Source organism: Eleginops maclovinus, chromosome 18 (assembly GCF_036324505.1).
Source record: "Eleginops maclovinus isolate JMC-PN-2008 ecotype Puerto Natales chromosome 18, JC_Emac_rtc_rv5, whole genome shotgun sequence".
Lineage (NCBI taxonomy): Eukaryota > Metazoa > Chordata > Actinopteri > Perciformes > Eleginopidae > Eleginops > Eleginops maclovinus.
Window position 1 is genome coordinate 10,938,782 of NC_086366.1, and position 20,022 is coordinate 10,958,803.

Here is a 20,022-nt window from a genome sequence, read left to right on the forward strand (position 1 = left end):
AAATGTGCTCACACTATTGCTTTTTTGATTACTGTGTCCAATGTTAATCATTACTTGCACTGAACCTTGTCAACATTGTTTACGTCTTGAAAATCATACCTTTTTTAAATAGCACAACTCAACATGGATACAGAGTGTAAGAAAATGGAAGCAATTCAGCCAGTCTAGGAAAAAAATGGTCCATTTTTGTTTTATTTTATTAGAAAATTCCACACACCATAAAAATTACATGTACAAAACTATAAGATTTGAAATTGCTTTATGTACACATACAAAAGGTAAAGCCCAAAGAAAAAGTGAGGGGAGCACAGAAGGGGGAAAAGTGAAGACTTTTTTTTATTTTTTAAATCTGCTTTTTTTGGGATGTGTCTTCTGAGATGGGTCAAACCGTTTGGAGGTTCTCTCTCTATTGGCTCTTCTATCAGCTTATATCTCTGTATGAACTGTAACAATCATAATGAGAATGATAATATCCTGTGCACACACATCGGAAAAAACACATATCTGAGATGGCATCTGTGGTACCACCGATCCCATTTACAATAACCAGCATGATGTCAGAGCCAAAACATGGCAATCATGACAGAGATGCTATTATAGAGCACATGTGTGGTTCTAATGATCATCATAAAGGGATTCGTCAGACTCATATGATGATGTCACTCTTTCCAAAGGGAACATTAAGTAAGATGTGTTATGCGTCATACTGTGTGCACGTAAGCGCGCTCCATGGTGATGAAGAGGATTGTGATTATGAAGATGTGCAGAAGGCCTGGATGACTACCAAGATGATAACAATGCAGGTCATATACAGTCATACATCATTTTTCTTCTTGATAAAGTAGGCTGATTAGATTTTCAATGTAGATCGCTTGACTAGGCATAGCCGGGTGTAAAGAAATTCAAACCAATTTCATATTGAGCCAATCACTGGGCCTGAATGCATTTTTTTCTAATGGGCGTTCCACTTTTCTCAGTGGCTGCTAATTTCTCCTCCAACCCTTAATGAAACTACAATTTTATCTCCTTCTTGTTGCTGGCCTTCTCGGCTAAGCAGTTAATTGAGAACTGTCTGTCAGACACTAGCTCTTTGTCAAACAATCATTATATTATTTTAATCACACTTTCATATTGCATATCACTAATGGAAATTGGATTTACACTGTGACGCAGATGATTTTTTTTATTTGCGAGAACATGCCATAATACAAATGCAGGTTCATCCAGTTGGCATAAAATCAAACTGGTTTAAGCTTGTACACCAGACCGGACCAGCTAAACCAAATTCAACCTACTCTGGATCTGTAAACGTATTTATTGACAATGAAGTTTGACATGAATGGAATCTGAAATTCACATGGTTTGGCTAACTGATTCCCCGCTACTTTATTATTTTTATCTCTTATCTGTTCATCCGTTTCCATTTTCGCTTTAGACATGTGGCTTTCCTCCTGATCACTGGGTCTGAAAGAAAGAATGAAAGAGAAAGACACATTAAAAGAAAACAATTGCTTGCATTTTACAGTAAACAAAGTCAAAACGTTTCTTGCACTCTGAGTTTCTTAGTCTCAAAAGAATAATATATTCACCATCAAAAAAAGGTTGAGGTTTAAATCCAAAATTGATTTAAAACCTGATAAATATCATTCCAAAGATGAAAATAAATTAACTACGATGTATATATTATGCTCTTTAAATTCTAAAATGTTTAACTGTCACATGCATGTTTTGCAAGTGTATTTTATGTGTGTGTGTGTGTGTGTGTGTGTGTGTGTGTGTGTGTGTGTGTGTGTGTGTGTGTGTGTGTGTGTGTGTGTGTGTGTGTGTGTGTGTGTGTGTGTGTGTGTGTGTGTGTGTTTTCTCTAAACATGTCCACAGAGTCTTTCTCTTTCAGTAGCATTTCTATAGATCAGACCCGGCCAAATCAGCAGCTGATTACACTTTATGAAGAGCACTTCATCCACTTTAAGTCTAGGGAGGGCCAAGGCAGGCAGCTACCTACTGGGTGGCTCTGACAGGAAAACATCTACAACCCACGTAATTTAATCACATTTAGCTTTTTTCTACTATATGAAATAGGATAACAGAAATGGACATTCAATATTAAGGCAGACTAATAGCATTATAATTGTCAACTGTAGACACTGGGACTAACATGAGCTAACAATCAAATGTAATCATGAGACCTGACGAAAACAACAAGGTATTTTTGAAATTCTGTTCAACTTTAGAGACTAGAATAATAATAAGAATATACCCTTAATCGTCCAACAGAGGAGACATTTACATCCTGCATTTGCCCCATTGTAGTGTTAGAAGCAGTGGGCTGCCATACTGTACTGTATGTACGGCACCCTGGGAGCAGTGTAGGGAACGGTGTCTTGCTCAGGGACACTTGAGTCTTGGTCTTTCGGGCACTTGAACCGTTGACCTTTAAGTTCCCAAGCCAAATCCTAGGACTTCGCCACCACGATGTCATGTATCTGCTTTTTAATGATCAGCCAAATCAGTTAAAACTGTAAAATAAAAATATTTTACCATACAAAATTTAAAAAATCAATTTCCCTGATGAATAAATCCTGCTAAGTGACTATGGATTCATATGTGATGGAGGGAAACTGGCCAACCCACCAACCTCCTTGTTAAACTCGAAACAAATCTCCCAATGTTGAGCTCATTAGTCGAGTAATTTAAGCATGCTAAAATGATTAGCTGTCACATTGTAAGTCCTATGGGGGAAACCTGGGGCTATTCTGAAAGGGCTCACTGAGTGCTTCGCAGAAACATATAGGTTAGCATAAAAAAGAAATGGACAACGCCACCTGACAATTGTTTTAATCATACTACTTATACATCTAATTCTATCTGATCGAACTTTATTGGTCTTTGTCTGGGACTGAATTATCAAGGGTAAATGACAAAGATAAAACTATTTTCAGCACTTCATCGAGGAATCTACTGCATATTTATTTCATGGTGCTGATGCATATTAAAAGCTAGAAACCTTTATCCTTAAAGCCATTTCACAAATGACACTGCAATCCAGAGCTTCGTTCAGCATGACATTTTAAAACAAGAGCTTGTCCCTCAATCCTAAACATCGCCCCATCCCCCCTTACACAATTAATTGCTTGAGCTTTGAATCTGCCAATAAACCAACAGACCAATACAAAGAGCTTTTTCTATTTCTAACACCTCAAAGACTCCATCTCCAAATTCAACCGTCTTGAATCTGACCACCAAAGTAAAAAGCCAATCTAAAGCTAAAACCTTCAACCTGCAAAAGATTTTAATCCAAAAACGGTCCCATTTTCTCTCCTGCCTGCAGACGGAAATGGCTTTCTGCCGGGAAAGAGGAAAAAAATGGAAGGGTGCTAACTCAAAGGCCCGGCAGTCAATAGACGTGTGAATGCTTGCTGTGCTGTTGATTTAACGGGTATTTCATTATTACTTTACATCATTTCTCACTTGTAAGGCAAAATTAAACATGGAAAGCACATTGAGACAAAAAACATCCACATTTTCACTTAAAAAAAAAGGGCTAATCTCGAAATTGAAGTTAATTAATGTCATACTGCATTCAAATCCTATCATTTTGAATTATATGTAAATCTATTAAATACAATGCAGTGTTACTCACTATTATAGATAGATTGATGTGATATTTTATTGATCCCAAGGTGGCAAATTATTTTAGTTACAGTAGCAATGTGTTCAAGCATTAACATCATAAAATATTATAAGTTGGAAGAAAAAGTAAAAGCATAATAAAATCCAATAAAAATAAGAACAATAAACCGCAGCAAGTATATATACATATCTAAAGTAGAAAGGACATGAACCACAAATAACTCTATATACATATTCTCAACCTTCTATAAACATTGCACTCTGAAAATTGGACCCCTCCTGACTGTAAAGCACACCGCACAATAACGAGCTTGTTGTTCATCCCTAAATTAGAACTTACAGTTAGCTAGGAAAAAACACAGCTGCCAACTTTCGCATGTAATTGACCGAAAGTACTTTCTGTTTCACTATCATTTTGTAGCCCATTGAATCGTGGTACCATATGCTGTTGTTTGTGTTCCTACTTATCCTGAAGGTGTGCTATGCATCAAACAGTTTCAGTTTTCTGATGAGATGCAGTTAAAGCTGGTGCACAGGATGAAGCAGAGAGATGGAGAGGAAGGGAGTTTTAAATATAAGTATATATGGACGTTCATATCGACTAATGCTGAGTGGTAAATCTGCAGCATCCAAATCTGCAGCACACACACACACACACACACACACACACACACACACACACACACACACACACACACACACACACACACACACACTGAATTGCAACACAACTGACTTTGTCCTTGTATCAGTAAATGTCAGACAGTTTCGGTTGCTTTCGTGTTTAATTTTTAAAATGGCTATAAATATAATCACTGCTCCCCCATTGCCATAACGGGCTCACAGTGCCAATTAAAGATTATTCTGCTGTCCCAACCAAGAAGTTTAAATCACTTTCAGTGCCGCAGTATGAACGTCTGACTGATGTGCTCTAATAGAAAAAAAGAAGTAAGACATGCTCGCAGCCAAAGAAAACCATCCAACAGATTCAGAACTGTTTGATCTTTAAAATGTTGTTTTCCTTTTTAGAACAAGGTACAAATATATTGAGATCAGAGTAAGTGCATTCTTTAGGGAGGGAGTAATGCGAAAAAAATCACTCTTGATATTTTTTGCTTTAAAATTCATCTTCTGAAATCTATTTTATGGGATAATGGTGGTGGGCTTTAGACTTTTTATTGAATACACAAATTGACAACAGGGCTTTCAAACTGCTTAATATGATGCGCTGCTGATCTTCGCTGGAACATTGAGAGCTGGATCTTTTGAGGAACAAATCCCAGCGCTCCTCACATTTAAGAGCCGGACACAACCTTTTTTTAGGTTACTACATGGCAGTTTAGTATTCACATGCATGCTGTTCCTGGGTGGGCAACTGGCAGAAATGTCAACTTCGTAGTGTGACTGACACATGAATCCATCCACCGAATAACCCGTGAGCCCTCTGACTCATCTTGAAGTATTAACAATTTATGTGCTAAATAATCTTTCCACGTTTCTTTTGACTCGCTCAGTATGCGTCCGTGTGGTGACGTATTTGATCAGCTGAGAGCATCATCTGCCCCACTGCAGATCTTTTTTATAGCCATTTAGTTGGGGGAAAGGAGTCACACAATACAGCACGAAAATAAACATGCATTGTATTTACGTGTGATCTATTATTCATAGTACCATGTTTTCTTTTCGAGGGACCAAAGAAACCTCACTGCACAATACAGCCGGAGCTCAATGCACACTTGAGTAATCCTCCACACATCCCACTCGCTGTTCTCCCTTTGCTTTCCCCCTCTGTTCCTTTTCTTACGTCTCCTTCTTAACTCTTGCCAGTCGTCTTCACAGCTCCTTCCCTCATTCTCCTCCTCCTCCTCTTTTTCTAAAGTCCTTGTCTTTTCCAATTCTCCTTTATCTCCTCTTATTCATACAGCTGCTTATCTTGTGCAGCTTCTCTACCCTATTTCACTCTTCCCCTTACGGTGGAATTCAAGAAGCAACACTTGCATGATAAGATCCCTTCTGGATCATCTGTACATACCAGAAGACCATGTGAATATACACTGAATAAGCATGTGCATGCTGTTTTTTGAATGATCCTACCCGTTCTCGCCCTTGTATAAGCAGTTTTTAACACTTCTTTCCTTTAATGTAATTCCTTTTCCTCACTCTCAATTCATCTGAAACTAACCCTATTCCATCAGTCTTTCCTGTCCTCATTCTGTACTTCCTTCTATTTTCCCCCTCCCTTTTCTTTCTCTTTCCCTCTATCCTGCAAGGCGTTGTTCACCTTGCCACGCTCTTGTAGGACACTCTTCTTACATCACCACAGGTAAGGCAACATCGGAGTGCATTTACACGCAGTCAAGCGAACACACACACACACACACACACACACACACACACACACACACACACACACACACACACACACACACACACACACACACACACACACACACACACACACACACACTCCCCATGTGTTCCCCCCTTTTTCTTTTTGTGAATGCTTTTCACTCACACACACACTCACAGCTGGAAAGTCATGCTTAAAGAGGGCAGGATCCAGCAGCGATGTCGGAGAGCTCAGGGTCATTTTAAGATATGTTAGTGTGTGTGTGTGAGAGATGTCTGACAGTTTTATAAAAATGTGATTATGTATGCAAGGCCACGTCTATCTATATCACCACCACATCAGCCACCAGATGTGACATGCTGCTTAAATTGAAGTCATTGCAGGGCCCCAACAGCCCACATAAAGGTAGCATATTGCATCCCCTCTACACTAAGTCTGTAATAACAACTACAGTCTGTGTTTCTTGTGGTACTGATAGAGCCTCCGCAAATGAAATAAACTGAATGGTTGCTAGGAGGGACTTGTTAGTGCTGCTGCAAAACGGCCCACAGAAGGAAGCTGCCAAATCAAGTGTGAAAAGCACCATGCCTCGGTTTACATGCAATGCTTGCATCAGCTAATTACACGTAGCTTATTTGAGAGGTTGAAAGACTGTAAAATATCTGTTCTGTCCAATGGCAGAGCACTGCAGCTTAGCATAAAGACTGAACAGTAGGGAAACCATCAGTTTGCATTGCTAATTGTCCTGTGAATACCCTAATGATTCCCCTCCAGACCCTACAGAGAACACAAGAATCACACTAATTGAGACCTTCATGAAAGTTTAATTGGTGCACATATGGCCTCCTAACAGATATGTAACCATGCGAGATAGACATATTTCAGCCTTAAGCTTTTAATGTGCCTCTGTGACCTCGGTCATCTAGGTGTCTCTGGAGCATCTGGTCAACCTCATTCCCTTTTGTGACTGAGAAAAAGCAAGGGAGATACATCCTTGATGGACCCTCCACTTGTTTCTGTTGCAAAGAGACCTTGCAGTAAACTTGACATCTTTTTCTCGTGTTAACACACATCAGTCAAAACATGTTGGAAGCCATGATGTGTCGGAGTGACATGCTCTTTTAAGGCAGCATCACAAATCTGGTTGACGTTGAAATTTAGCCTCAAGCTATATCTGTCACACCAGAGGAACAAAGGCGGACTTGATAGGCCATTAACAAATCTGCCAACATGTGCTCTCTAATGACATGAAAATAACCATTGTTTTTAGTACAACATAAGCACATGTTTAACTGTTCCAGATTGACTCAACTTTTAAAGTTTCTATAAAAGTTGGAAGGGAATTAAAACAATTTTCCTTGGTACGACAACCATATTGATCCTTTGTACCTATTCTCCCATTACCGTCTCTCCCTCCGGTGCCACAAAATACATCATTACTTTGTGATGATGAGTTAGATACTGTAAATAGTTTAAAGCAAAAATCAATTTATTCCATCAAATTACCTACCCACCAGCAATAACATTGTCACTCGGGCAAACATATTTAGAAGGCAGTACACGATCTATCCAAACTTTTTATGTGTATGTAAAACACAACTGCAGCCAGAGAATCTAAATATAAAGCTGGACCAGTACTCTCCTACAGTAACCTTGGAAAATAACTGAAGGCACTTTATAAGTTGCACTTTACAGCGCTATCTCTATTTTTATACCATGCTTTTAGTTTGTGTATTTTGTCTCATGTTGTCTCTCTTTTTTGTGTGTTTTGCAGTGGTGTGGTGTGTGTGTTTTTGTCTTTGTGTGTGTTTGTTTGGATGTGTAAGGAATGGTCATGATGGTTTAAGAAATCACCGCACATGAAGTGTTTGCTTGTGTAAACAGCTTCTGGTATCTGATACCTGCAATTATAATCATACTGTTAATGTTGTACCGAGAGGACACACACACTCACCCTATCTGACACAAACACACACTCACACACACACAGTTATAGTTGAACATAAAATGATAACTATGATAGAAGAGAGTGCCCTTGATAGCCACTCTGGCACTTGCATGTGTGATTTTGGACCAGAGCGACTGATTGAGTGACTCATTGCTATAGTTCCTGAACAAGCGACTGTTGTTGTCACTTTGTTATTCAAAAGTTAATCAAGTTTTTCTCATTATATGTCCCTGCAAAATACATTTACCATTACTTACAGAGTAAAATAGCATCCGTGGTTGGCTGTTTGTTTAAAACACAGGAACAGATAAACATAATGTTTTATCCTAACATTCTACCTGCCCTTTGAACAAAACATATTTTAGGGTAGTGTGCATGAGTCTTCTGATGACTGATATCATCGTGAAAATGTCAAACAAACAAAGAAGATGAATCAACAAGTTAGTGCCTCATCTCAAGATTGTGTTCCTAAGTTGTTTGCTCTTTCAAAAAACATCCTAATGCAGTTTGTTTATGTGGGTGTGTATTCATGGGGGCCAGGCAGAGGCTGATGCCTTGATGATCTTTAAGTGAAGTTACTTGCAAAATAAAGTAATAATGGGAATAGAAAAAACAATTACATGTACTTAGTGAAAAACTCATTACACCTCCATAACTAATGTGGTTCCATTACTGGAGATAAGTCTAAATGGATACAACTCAGTATAGGACCATAGAGCTTTGTTTGACCATTGTTTCAGTGGAGTAGAGAGCACTGCTGCTGCTGTGCACCAGTAACATTTCATTATAATGGTTGATACAAAACTGTTATTGGCCAATTTCTGGTATGGTTTTTGTTTACTCACACATCCAGGTATATTAGAATAATATGTTTCCTTAAGGTTAAATAGGTTTATTATTCTGGCATTGTCCAATCAGTTGTGAGCTAAATGTGGGTAATGTAATTCAACAGATTACGCTTTTGATTCCCCTAATAAATGTGTTCCTCCATTTTGACATTGAAAATCTCTCCATTCTGGGGAATAGATGAGTTTAATTCAGCAGCATCAGGCATCAGCCTCTGTCCGTGACTAAAGAGATATTGCTGACCCCACTTTGTACAGGCTAAATCCATCCCTGAGGCTGTGGTGTTAGCTCATAACCATATCCTCCCAGTGTATTATATTCTCCACCAGTATTCGATCACTGCCCCAGGCTGGCAGGAGGGAGGGAAAAAAAACAAGACACATCCGATAGAGGTGAAGAGAGGAGCATGAGATGGGGAGCAACTCTGACACTAAAGGAGCAAGAAACAAACAGGAGGGGGGGGGGGTGCATTTCCTGTCGCATGTTGTGATATCATCAGTGGAGAGTAGTAACGAAGCAGATCGTTAAGCCAGGGTGGCTCTCTCTCTCTAATTGTCTGTATGACACCAATTAGAACACACTCGTTAAAGTGTTGCCCTCATTAGGTTACACAGCACTTGGGCAGGAGTAGACACTGCAAAGTTTAAGTGAGCCTTAAACGATAGAGCAGGGCCAAAAAATGCTCGACGGCCAATGTGACTGCCAGCCGGTCACCATATGTTTCACAAATGAAGGAGACTAGTTCACTGGGTGTTAGAACTCTTTACATTTGGCTGCTTGTTCTGTTAGGTTAAGAGGCTAAGCAGATTACTCACCTGTGTAAGTAGTCCTGGAGAGACGTTAGAAAGGTTGGCAAGGTCCACAAGGTCCTCACCAGTCACTTCCAGTGGATAGTGGTTGACATTAGATCAGAGCAGTAGAAAACACAGACTAGACTAATAGATAACAGGCCAGTCTAGTCAAGTTGTTCTGCTTCAGATCGATGAACAGTCCAAATCCTTGACCAGTGTACATTTCTAGATAGGCTCCACTGGGTCCACTTCAGTTCATGTTTTTGTTATACTGATTTCCAGAAACTTCTGATTGAGAGATAACAGGATTTAGTCAAGGTTCAAATCCGGCTCCAGTTCAGTGCAGTTTGGATCAGCTCAGTTCAGTTTTCATTATTCCATTATTCTACGTGGAATACAAGAGTTGATTCATCTACAGCCAGCCATGTTGAGAGTTCCTTATGTGCTCCAATATTGTTTTAATGTTCATATCCAAAACCGGATCCATTCATCCATGTGTGTGATATTAATTCCTTTCTTTTTGTTCAGTCTAACATATTGTATATCCAGGTTGTGTGCGCTTATCCATCCATCCAACTTGCACTGTTTAGCCATACATTCTCAGTCTGTTTTGACCATCTGTTCGATGTCTGTCCGTGCATGTTGATGCTGCTCCAGATGGGGAGAAGTTCATTCATATTTTCCATCCATAATCATGTCCAAACACACGTCTCTTTTTGTTTTCTTTTGAAATTATCTATGCCCATTGTATCCACTTTCACACTGATACAGATGATTCAAGTGGAAAATTCAGTATTCATTACGTGCCGTTCCTTTAAAAACTGATTAATGATGATCACACTGTCAGCCGGATCCTGCAGCAACAGGCCAATCAGCAAGCAAACAGACAGTGGGCCTTGACACGTCCAATCCAGACATGAGAACCAAGCTCAGCAAAAAGTAAACCAGACAGTACAGGTCTATGATCCCATGGTACTTATGGAAACAAAGTAATGGGCACAGTAAACAGGAGAGATGGGAGGAGAGCTATAGGGCCTTTTTTTTTTCTTCAGTTTTCACCATCTTCTCCCTGGTGGTGATGTTCTCCATTTCTGCCACTCAGAACAACATCATCAGGGTTCTAGAAAACAGGAGAGAAAGAACATAAAGGTTTGAAACAATGCTAAGCTATAAGGAAAAGGACAATCATGGAAAGACTGTACTGTTTTGAAGAGGAAAATTTAGAACAAAGGGGTTTAAATGTCAATTAAAACAACAGGGATGTAGAGTAGGACACCAGGTCTGAACGAAAGGATAGAAAAAACAAGGTACTTGAAATACATTTTACTGAAAACAGCACAGGGTCTAGAAGACAGAATGAAGCACCTGTGAGGTCTGTAATACACCAATTAGGATAGTAATTTACAACGACCATTAAGACGTTGACTGCCTTCAACATGTGGTGGGAAAGCACAATTTAACTTTAAGTAGCTTTCACTTCTGCTGTCCCTAGTCGAACCTGACTTTATCTTACCCGCAGGCCCGATTTATAACATTCTCTGAGGAGATTGTTTCATTTGTTTGTATAACTTTAGCAATAACTTAGAACTTTCATAAAAGCTAACATTCACAGTGAAGACTTGTATGTTTTGTGAGTTTATTACCTCCTGAGCGTAACGGAACAAATTGAAAGAATATGACACAGGAGGAACACAAAGCAGGTTCATATGTAATGGTTTTTTTTTTTCAGACTTAACGGTAACATCAGAAAACGGACACTTCTAACATTTGAGTGTATGTTTTGACCTTTTTGTACTTTTTTAAATTACATGTCTGGTATGATATCCATTTACGTCTTGATAGCAAAATGTGTTCCTTGAAACATTCAATCACAACAATTTCTATCTTCTTAGGATCTGTTGGTTATTGTTTGTGAAAGCAGTGTCAGAGTGTAAGTGCTGTGCAGTCAGGAGATACAAATGCCTGCACAAACAAAGTCTGCTGACAGGGGAAAGCAAAGAGGTGTGATAGCTTGGAGATGGATGAAGCTATATTTGCTGTGGTGGTATATTGCTGTTATTTGTTATGTATATGTTTGTCAAGAGAGCATTTCTTAACTGTATTTGTCAGGTGGAATATTTGCTAACTGCATTTATGTACAGCCAGTGCTTATTGTGTTAGTTAAAAATTGAGGCAGAGTCTTTTTTTAACGCCTCAGTCTGTTTTCATCCATCTCAACCACAGCACACCACCACTGTCTTGTCTTCCATCATCCTCCATTGCACTCATGCCTTCTCTCTATCACCCTTTGCAACGAGCAGATTGATGAAGGAGATGGGTGAGACAGAGAGGAGGAGGCAGATCGCATAGACGATAATGCAGTGCGAGTGTTGAGATGGATAGAAAGGGACACAAGGAATAAAATATAACTACAAACACAACGGTGTTATGAATTGAAAACAGACAGGGCAAGGACAGGAGTAAAACAGTTGGTGCAAACAGAACATTATAGAAAAAGGTCTGTGTCAGCAGAAATTAGGAAAATGGAGGTAAGGGAAGAGAGGTTGAGGATTGCAAAAGGAGACATTAAGAGAATCAAAGAGAGAAAGAAAGGGGAAAAAAATATTGTAAGGTTGGATGAGACGAAACAAAAAGGGAAGAATCATTAAGAAGAAAAAAGAACAGAGGAAGAAAGGAAAAGGGTAATACGATAAAAGAAACGTGGGGCAAATGTAATAAAGAACCTGAAACCTAAGACAGAGGAAACATGATAACCAGAGAAGTGAAAAAAAGGGGGACGGTTTAAGAAAGATGGACAATTTAATGAAAAATTAAAGAAACAATTTAAACAATCAGTTCACCCAAATTACGAAACAAAAACATTGTAGTCCTCATGGTTTCATCTAGTTATCAGGTAGCGTTTCATTTGCTCAAACTCTGAGATGCTAGTCCTTGATATTCCTATACCCACAGCCTTAAATTTAAGCTGAAAATAATTATTTGTGTAGCAGATAATTTTGATAATTGACATAAAAATTGTATTGTTAAACTGTATACATACATCTGGTCATATATCAAAATATTGTAGATTCAGTCAATATTCCAATCTAATTACTAATTGTTGTAGTAATCCTGAAAAATGTATTCATTTCTGTTGTGACAAGCACAGAAAAAACTTCCTCTCGGATGACGGGTGTACTCTCAAGGATGGATATCTCCAAACATCAACACACAAATCCACTAGAGGAAAGTCACAAATGTGTTTTTTGTTATTTGTGTGAACTGACCAGACCAGAAAACAAGACTCCCCCAAAGGAAGTGTCAGATGGCAGCATGCTATACAGGAGTGAGACTGAAATAGGGACAGACAGGTGAGGAGTAGTGACACAGGCTGAGAGACAGGGATAACTGTAGGAAAACTATAGGGCAATTTTTTTCTTTGGTTATTACTCTTTTTTTGTAGTGTTGGTGCACTGTCGTTGTGCGACCGAGAGACCTTCAGATCTTAAAGTCTCTCCATACGACACTATGAGGCCGCCTGCCATCTGCTGCTGCAGGCATCCAGAAGATAGAGAGACAGCAAGACAGAGAGAAAGAGAGAGGGAAAATAGGGCCAAAAGTTGCAAAACAGTGAGAGAGAAACATTAAGAATCAGAGAAAAACAGTGACACAGAAAAACAGGATGTGGAAGGGAAAGAAAAATGTCAGGATAGAAAGCTGTTGAGTAATAGAGAAGAGAGAAGGTGACAGAGAGAGCTCAGGAAACACCAAGTGATGGGGAGAGAGAGCGGGAGGGAGATTCCGAAGGACAGACGGCAGTGAAGTATGAGGCCGGGCATACAGGATGACTGAAAGAAGTGATGATAGATTAAAATACATGGAGGACAGACAGGCTACAGGGTCATGGATGGGCCATGGGGAGAACACACACTTGCACTTCACACGGGTTCACACACATCTACTGGACGAGTTTTCCATCTGGCTTAACCTTGTGGGAGCATTTGCATTGGTTCAAGGCGGTTAAACCTTGTACTGAACAACACACAAAAACATTCACCGACCTGCAGGGATTTGGTAGCTGAGTTTACAAGCACATTAACACTTGTTTTCTTAACTGTGAGGATATTGTATTGATTAACTTTCAATACCTAAAGGCTTGCCCTAAAACAAACCTAAAAGGATGCCTTTGAATGAATAGTTTACCCTGTGGATTTTTGTCCCTACATAACACACACATTCAATATTTGGTTGCCTGTTCTTGAACTAATAGCACTTTGCTTGACATAATCATAATATGTTTGTGTTAAGCATATAATTACTGATAATTCCCTACTTAGTATTCAGGTTAAGGAGCTGCTTCTGATGCTGAATCCATGTGCAGCTTCAAAAGCTAGATCTCAGGCTCTGAGGAAGAAACTAGTGTCATCATTTTCTAAACTGTGTATTCGGTTCATTTAATTATTTTCATAACCTAATGGATAGGTCCAGAATACACACTCCTATACCGATAAGTCTCACTAAACACAAAGAAAGATTCTGAAGGATACTCTCTGGATTGTCTAATTTATACTGCTGAATATGTCATCCTAATGTTACCTTTAAAAATGCATTTTTACAAGGTGAGGAATGTCAATTTAGGATAGGACGACTTGAGGACCATTAGGAATCAGTATATTAATCACTAACTGTTTATTTTTAGTCAGACTTCACAATATGTATAAACATATTTGAGGCTAGACTCATTTCCTATCATGTAACCTGTTTTCCCTCCAAAAACTGCACTCGGTACAACTACAATATGTAACAAACTCAAAGGTATGTTTCCAGTTCCTACATCTTATACTGTGAACAAAAAAAAGTCTGAAAACAAATAAGCTATTACCCACAATGTGTCTATTTGTTCATGTTGTGTTACATATTTGTCAACTGTAGGCCTTTAATGTGTATCTGTCAGTTGCTCTGTTCCTCAGGCGCACTGACTCACTGCGGCTCTCTCTCTCTGATCAGATCAATGTTGCTTTTCTCTGCAATGCAGCAACCAGTGAAACACATCACAGCTACACCCTGAGAAACCCCGACAACCTTTGTATAAACACATGGGTATTATCCCCCATTGCAGGTCGCCCTCCCTGTGCCAACTATCCCGAATCAAAGGAATAGCGCAAAGACCAGCGGTATCTCTCCGGGGTGAAGTGTCAAAATGAAAACTTTAATAATGGCTTTGTCGGTCTGTCTCATTGGATTCTGTGATGCTTGTTGAAGCTCCTTGTGTGACACGCTTCAGTCAGTTAAGGTCGAGATGAGGTTAAAGCTGTTAATTAGGCCTAGAGGGAAAATATTTGTGTTTGTTCACATAGTGGCCCCTCAACGTCACAACAAAGGAAACTTCAGCGAAAATTCTAGTCTGATAAAGCACTAATGCGAACTCCTCAACAGATCTGCTTTGTAACTCCAATTTACCTGTCAACCTCAATGAGCAGCCTAGCCCTCATATCATATCGGAGGCGAGAAAAACAACTAGAAAACAACTTCTTTTACTCTGATGTCCTACCCTAGTAATGTAGCCTATTAGTTTGTATGGCATATGAAACACAGATCTACAGAACTCTTCTTTTAAACTGTAATAATAGACTTTGATATGAACAGTTTAATTTGTTTTAGATGTCTAACCTACTCCCGACTCAGCAGACTTCACAAAGGTGAAAACTTGCCCTGAACTTGCTGGCTAAGCTGCTGCGCTCTGCACAGATCTCTCGCCTCCCCCCGTATCAACGTGAGGCTCGATGACACCTCATTTCAACCCATTCACTGAGGCCAATTGAATGACATAACAGCAGCAGATAAAGTATTTCCACTCAGCTGTTTAAGCCACCCGTCTGAAATAGTTTCTCCATTATTCCTTTTAATGAAATCCACATTTTCTGAGTGGATTAGTGTTAAAGGGGAAGTTAACTGGAGTGGGCTTATTACGTGGAAAATCTTCCCGAAAAGGAAATCCCCATGCCCTTGTGGATTTCTATTATTTTAGCACTATCAGCTTTTAAAGTGACCTGTGTGAGCATATGCAAGTCATGCAAGAGAACAGGGGCTCAATTACATATTCACTTAAATAGATAATCTAATAGCATTTGTTGCAAATAACACACAAGTTACATAAAAGGAATTTTCCGTCAGTATCTTAACATGTTAGGATTGATACGTTTTAATGTATTCGTAATTTATTTTATAATAATAGAATTGTGCAAAACTGTAATTACGCTATCATGTTTTTAGTATCACTCAAATAGTACTGATACATTTCAAAGCAATGTGTCTAAAACCTCTTTCTATTTCTTACAACTGTTCACCGTCTTTCTGGCTGCTTTTTTTGTGAAACTAAAAGCATGTTATTCCAGCTGGCAAAAGAAGGTCAATCCATGTGCAGACAAGAGAGGCGAGAGATCAAGAGACAGCTGAAAGCTCAACCAGTACTAATAGATCGGAAGCGGGAAATTATCCAACTTCAGTGCAGCAAATTGGATTGTGACTGCGCTCAACTGAATCCTGTCATTTACAATCATTACATCTCCAGCACAGTCTTGAGGTCGGTTTAATTCCTTGAGTATTTTAAAGTGAATTTTGGCTATTATTTCTCAGGAGTTCTGGCCTTCTTCCATTTATATAAAATCATAGAAACATTGTACATTATTATCTTTTGTGCATATTTTAAAAACTTTTTTTAATCATGGTGAAGAACTTTGTGAATGCACTGTATGAATTACTGGTACGGTACTTGCTAAGTGCTTGTAACATTTACTGCCATTGCTGGTATCCCTTTTAACCACAAATGGACTGCTTTTACTGGTTGTCCCTCCCTTCTTACAGCATATTGTTGCAAAGTATACACATTAATAATAGCTTTGATTGCATCAGTTACCTTGTGTATTATGTATACTGTATTCCATCTAAATGACTGTTTCTGTGTTTGCCGGATTACGCTTTCTTACCCCTGGAGGAGTTTTATGACTCTTCTGCTGAAAACTAATTAAAGTGGCTTGGATTCATAAAGAGAATACCTTGGTTAACTGTGAATGAAAAACACATATTCTGTATTGTGTAAGAGCTTACAGTGGTGTCAAGATGTACTTTTTTACATTTTATTATAAAATAATATTTAAATTATGTAGTTTTTATCATAAAAGTATATAAATATAAAATAGAATATTAACACAGTAATCACTTACAGAGAGTTTAGGCTAACAAATGATCCATGTTGCTTTTAATAAACCCCTGTATTTGAAATTGTTTGTGTAAAATATTTGGTTATTTAAAGGAAGGCACACAGATGTGATGAATAAGAAGTTAAATCGAGTTTTGCCCAATGTGTAACTCTCTCATATTAATCTTTTTAAACAGGGAGGGTTTAGGATTTCTACGTCAACCTTCTAAAGGCTTTCTTTTTACTTGTAGTAAGTACTCTGGTTGTGTTTTCCTAATGGTAAACAAGCCTCCTCAGGGTGCTTAAAGTCTAACAGTTTGTAGCAACCAAAAGAAGGACACACAATTAATGCCAACCTGAGAAAAGTTATTTATGGTGCAGTGGTTGACCCCACTTGTATTACAGAATCCCTCCTTTCTTTAACTCCAGCACACGCGCTTGGTAATTGGCTACGGCAGAAAACGCAAAGCAATGAGCTTGGCGTGCGTGAGGTTATAGGTCACTTTCACTTCAGTAATTACTTATCCACTCTCTCATTTTGTTGCTCATTTTCACATTCTTAAATTCTACATTATATCTTTCTGATCATCCATCTCTTTCTGTTGAACTGTATTATTTTGCTTTTTTGGGGGGAACTTCCCGATCCTTTCTCTATCATTTACTGCTTGCAGTCTTTAAACCTCTATGAAATGCATGCTCCCAACTCCGCTGCTTGCCTCTTATATGTATATCTCCCTATCTGTATCTCTACTACCTGCTGGTTCTTTGGGGGAGGTGGGCTCTTTGGCGACAGATGGCGGCCTGCTTTTCATCTCAATGGCGACCCTGGAGGAGAAGCGAGCGTTGGTGGGCGAGAGCAACTCGTCATTGGCCAAGGAGTCAGTCCTTGTCATTATGCTCCGTCCACTGCTCGCCTCCTCGACCAATGCCACAGTGTCTCTAAGAGTGTTGCTAGGTGACATGGCCCTGGAGGGCGCCATCGCTTGGTCGTCCTGACTATCAGGCATTTTTGAGGCAGAGTGAGGGAGGACTTGGACCTGTGCGCCTCCTCCTTGTCCATTGCTCTGCGGTCTTGGCGCAGTCACTGCAATAGCTGCTTTTCCATGGCCTGCCCCTTGGTGGGTGTAAACCTTGTATCGTATCATTAAGATGATAATAAAAACCAGCACAGAAGCAACAATAATCCCTCCAATGATGATGATCATAGTGCCACCCAGGAAGTGGCTGTGCAATGCTTGGCACTGGCTGAACTCTGTGTCCGTGGTGAACGAAAGACAGCCCAAAGGACGTGTTGCAGTCAGCGATGTGACGACATCATCAAACACGGACAGGACACAAAGATCGTAGTTGCGTCCGGCGGCGAGGTCCCGAACCAGGAAGTCATTGCTGCTGGATGGAATCATCCTGCAAAAGCAAAGATAAAAGAAACAAATATTTAATGTCAGGCAATTTAAAACAAAAATCTATCACAACACACTTCATGTCACAGGTATCTACGTTTTAAACAAATTCCTAATATTTTGCAAGAGTTTTTTTGAAAATATTACTTGGTATTGAGTGATATAGACACTGCCAATTCCTCAACTCACAATTATTGGTTTCATTATCTACAGCATAAGACTTTTGTCAGTGTAATGCAGATCCGCTGTATGTGCAAACATTTTAAAACTCAATTTCTTATGGAGAAAAAAGCGATTAAATTAAAGCCACACAAAAAAACTTCAAATTCAACATTTTTGAAAGATAAATTGGTAGGAGCAAAGATGACGAACGTCTTTAAAAAATCACACACGTTTCAATAAATAAAGGGTACTACTTTAAATATGTGGATCAACCAAATAATAGATGAATACAAACATATAATTTAAATATAAATCAATCTTTCATTCTTCTTAATGATAGTTTTTGACTGCCCTCACTGTTTGAATCCAACATTGATGTATTTTGGGTCCTGGATTCTAATTTACTACACTGCAGCATGACATAAGTAAATACCCTGTAGGTCAGCCTCGACAACATTTCCAGGTGGTGTTAAGGGAGTCTTTAAAGAACTTTATATTGTGTAAGGGTGAAATATCAGTGTGTCCATTATGTTACCTGTCAAATTATGTCACATTATGCCCCGATGCTCTCAATGACATTGCATGGCGGAGTTGCTGTCATATAGGCCAGATTTAACAACCCCCATCGGAAAAAACAAATTACCTGCCAACACAAACCTTCTCTGTCCAACTCAGTTTGTCAGTTCCCCACCACACTGTACCAATCAAATAAGCACGAGTCATATAACAACAGAAAATCCCTTCCTAAAATGACTTATGATTACATCTGCTTGTATTGCTTCCCTGTATTCTGTTGTGTTCTATTATATCAAAGCTGCAGCAGCGACACATGCACCATCATCATATATTTCCATTTGGTGCCGCCTGTGGCACAGCAGCCACCTCATCGTTCTTATTTCCCCACAGAGTTAGAATTCATAAGCTTACGATCTGACAAACACTCACACAGATCTATACCCCACAGCTGCAGAAATCATCATCCTGTGATTAAACGCAGTCCCGATTCTTACCATTGTCAACTTCTATCTTGCTCGTTCCCGAGGTAAATACCATAGCTCTAGTTCTTACTTGACAGCATGCTTTCCTGGGAGAAATCCAGGGGGGAAAAAAAATCACCCAAGTAAACAGGAGCAATGCTTTTTCCATGTTTATCTCTTTCCTAGCTTTCTCTCTGTCTTCACATGTTCCCCTATGCACTGTAAGTATTTGTGCCTGTGCCCATTTCTTCCCTATAAATGCATCCAATCCTCTGCCCCAAGACAGAAAGCCTTCGTAACATTGTCTGAGAGAAACACAAGTGATGGGAGGCTAGTGTGTGAGTGTGTGTGAAAGCCAGTGGGCAGCAGGGTATTGGCTGGCCTAGTCTCAGTGCCAAGCTCATGGATGGCATTGAACCATTACCAGGAAGCGTATCTTGGCAGTGAGCTTTGTGTGTGTACTGTGTGGCTGTAATGTCTGATGTGAAATGTTTCCCTGACTGAGTTCTTAATAGGAATCACTCCAGAAAACTCTTAACTGCCCTGATGTCTTGCCCAAATGTAACAGCATGATTTGAGAGCAGGGCTGAACTGGGGTTCCTGCAAGCAATTTTCAAAGGGATGTTGAACGAAAATGTAAAATATTTATAAAAAACAGCGCCTCTGTCTACCTTATTAAACTTCAAAAAACAACAGACTCGGAGGTCTTTTAACTGTGTTAGAACAAAATGACCACATAGC

At 39.3% G+C, this 20,022-nt stretch overlaps 1 protein-coding gene across 2 annotated transcripts in view; it reads right to left on the reverse strand.

Annotated features, from left to right (window-relative positions):
• Nucleotides 1–216: 216 nt before the first annotated feature.
• zgc:172282 (leucine-rich repeat and fibronectin type III domain-containing protein 1-like protein) overlaps nucleotides 217–20,022 on the reverse strand; it is a 132,604-nt gene continuing 112,798 nt past the window's right edge. Inside the window, exons 9-12 of one of the 2 annotated variants that reach the window (XM_063906310.1) lie at nucleotides 17,497–18,146; nucleotides 12,995–13,095; nucleotides 9,590–10,685; nucleotides 217–1,464 (exon numbers count right to left, since the gene is read on the reverse strand). In XM_063906310.1, the coding sequence (XP_063762380.1) occupies nucleotides 13,043–13,095; nucleotides 17,497–18,146 (703 nt within the window). In that variant the 3' untranslated portion in view covers nucleotides 217–1,464; nucleotides 9,590–10,685; nucleotides 12,995–13,042. The remainder of the gene's footprint in view (nucleotides 1,465–9,589; nucleotides 10,686–12,994; nucleotides 13,096–17,496; nucleotides 18,147–20,022) is intronic. The other variant, XM_063906311.1, reaches the window with a different exon arrangement.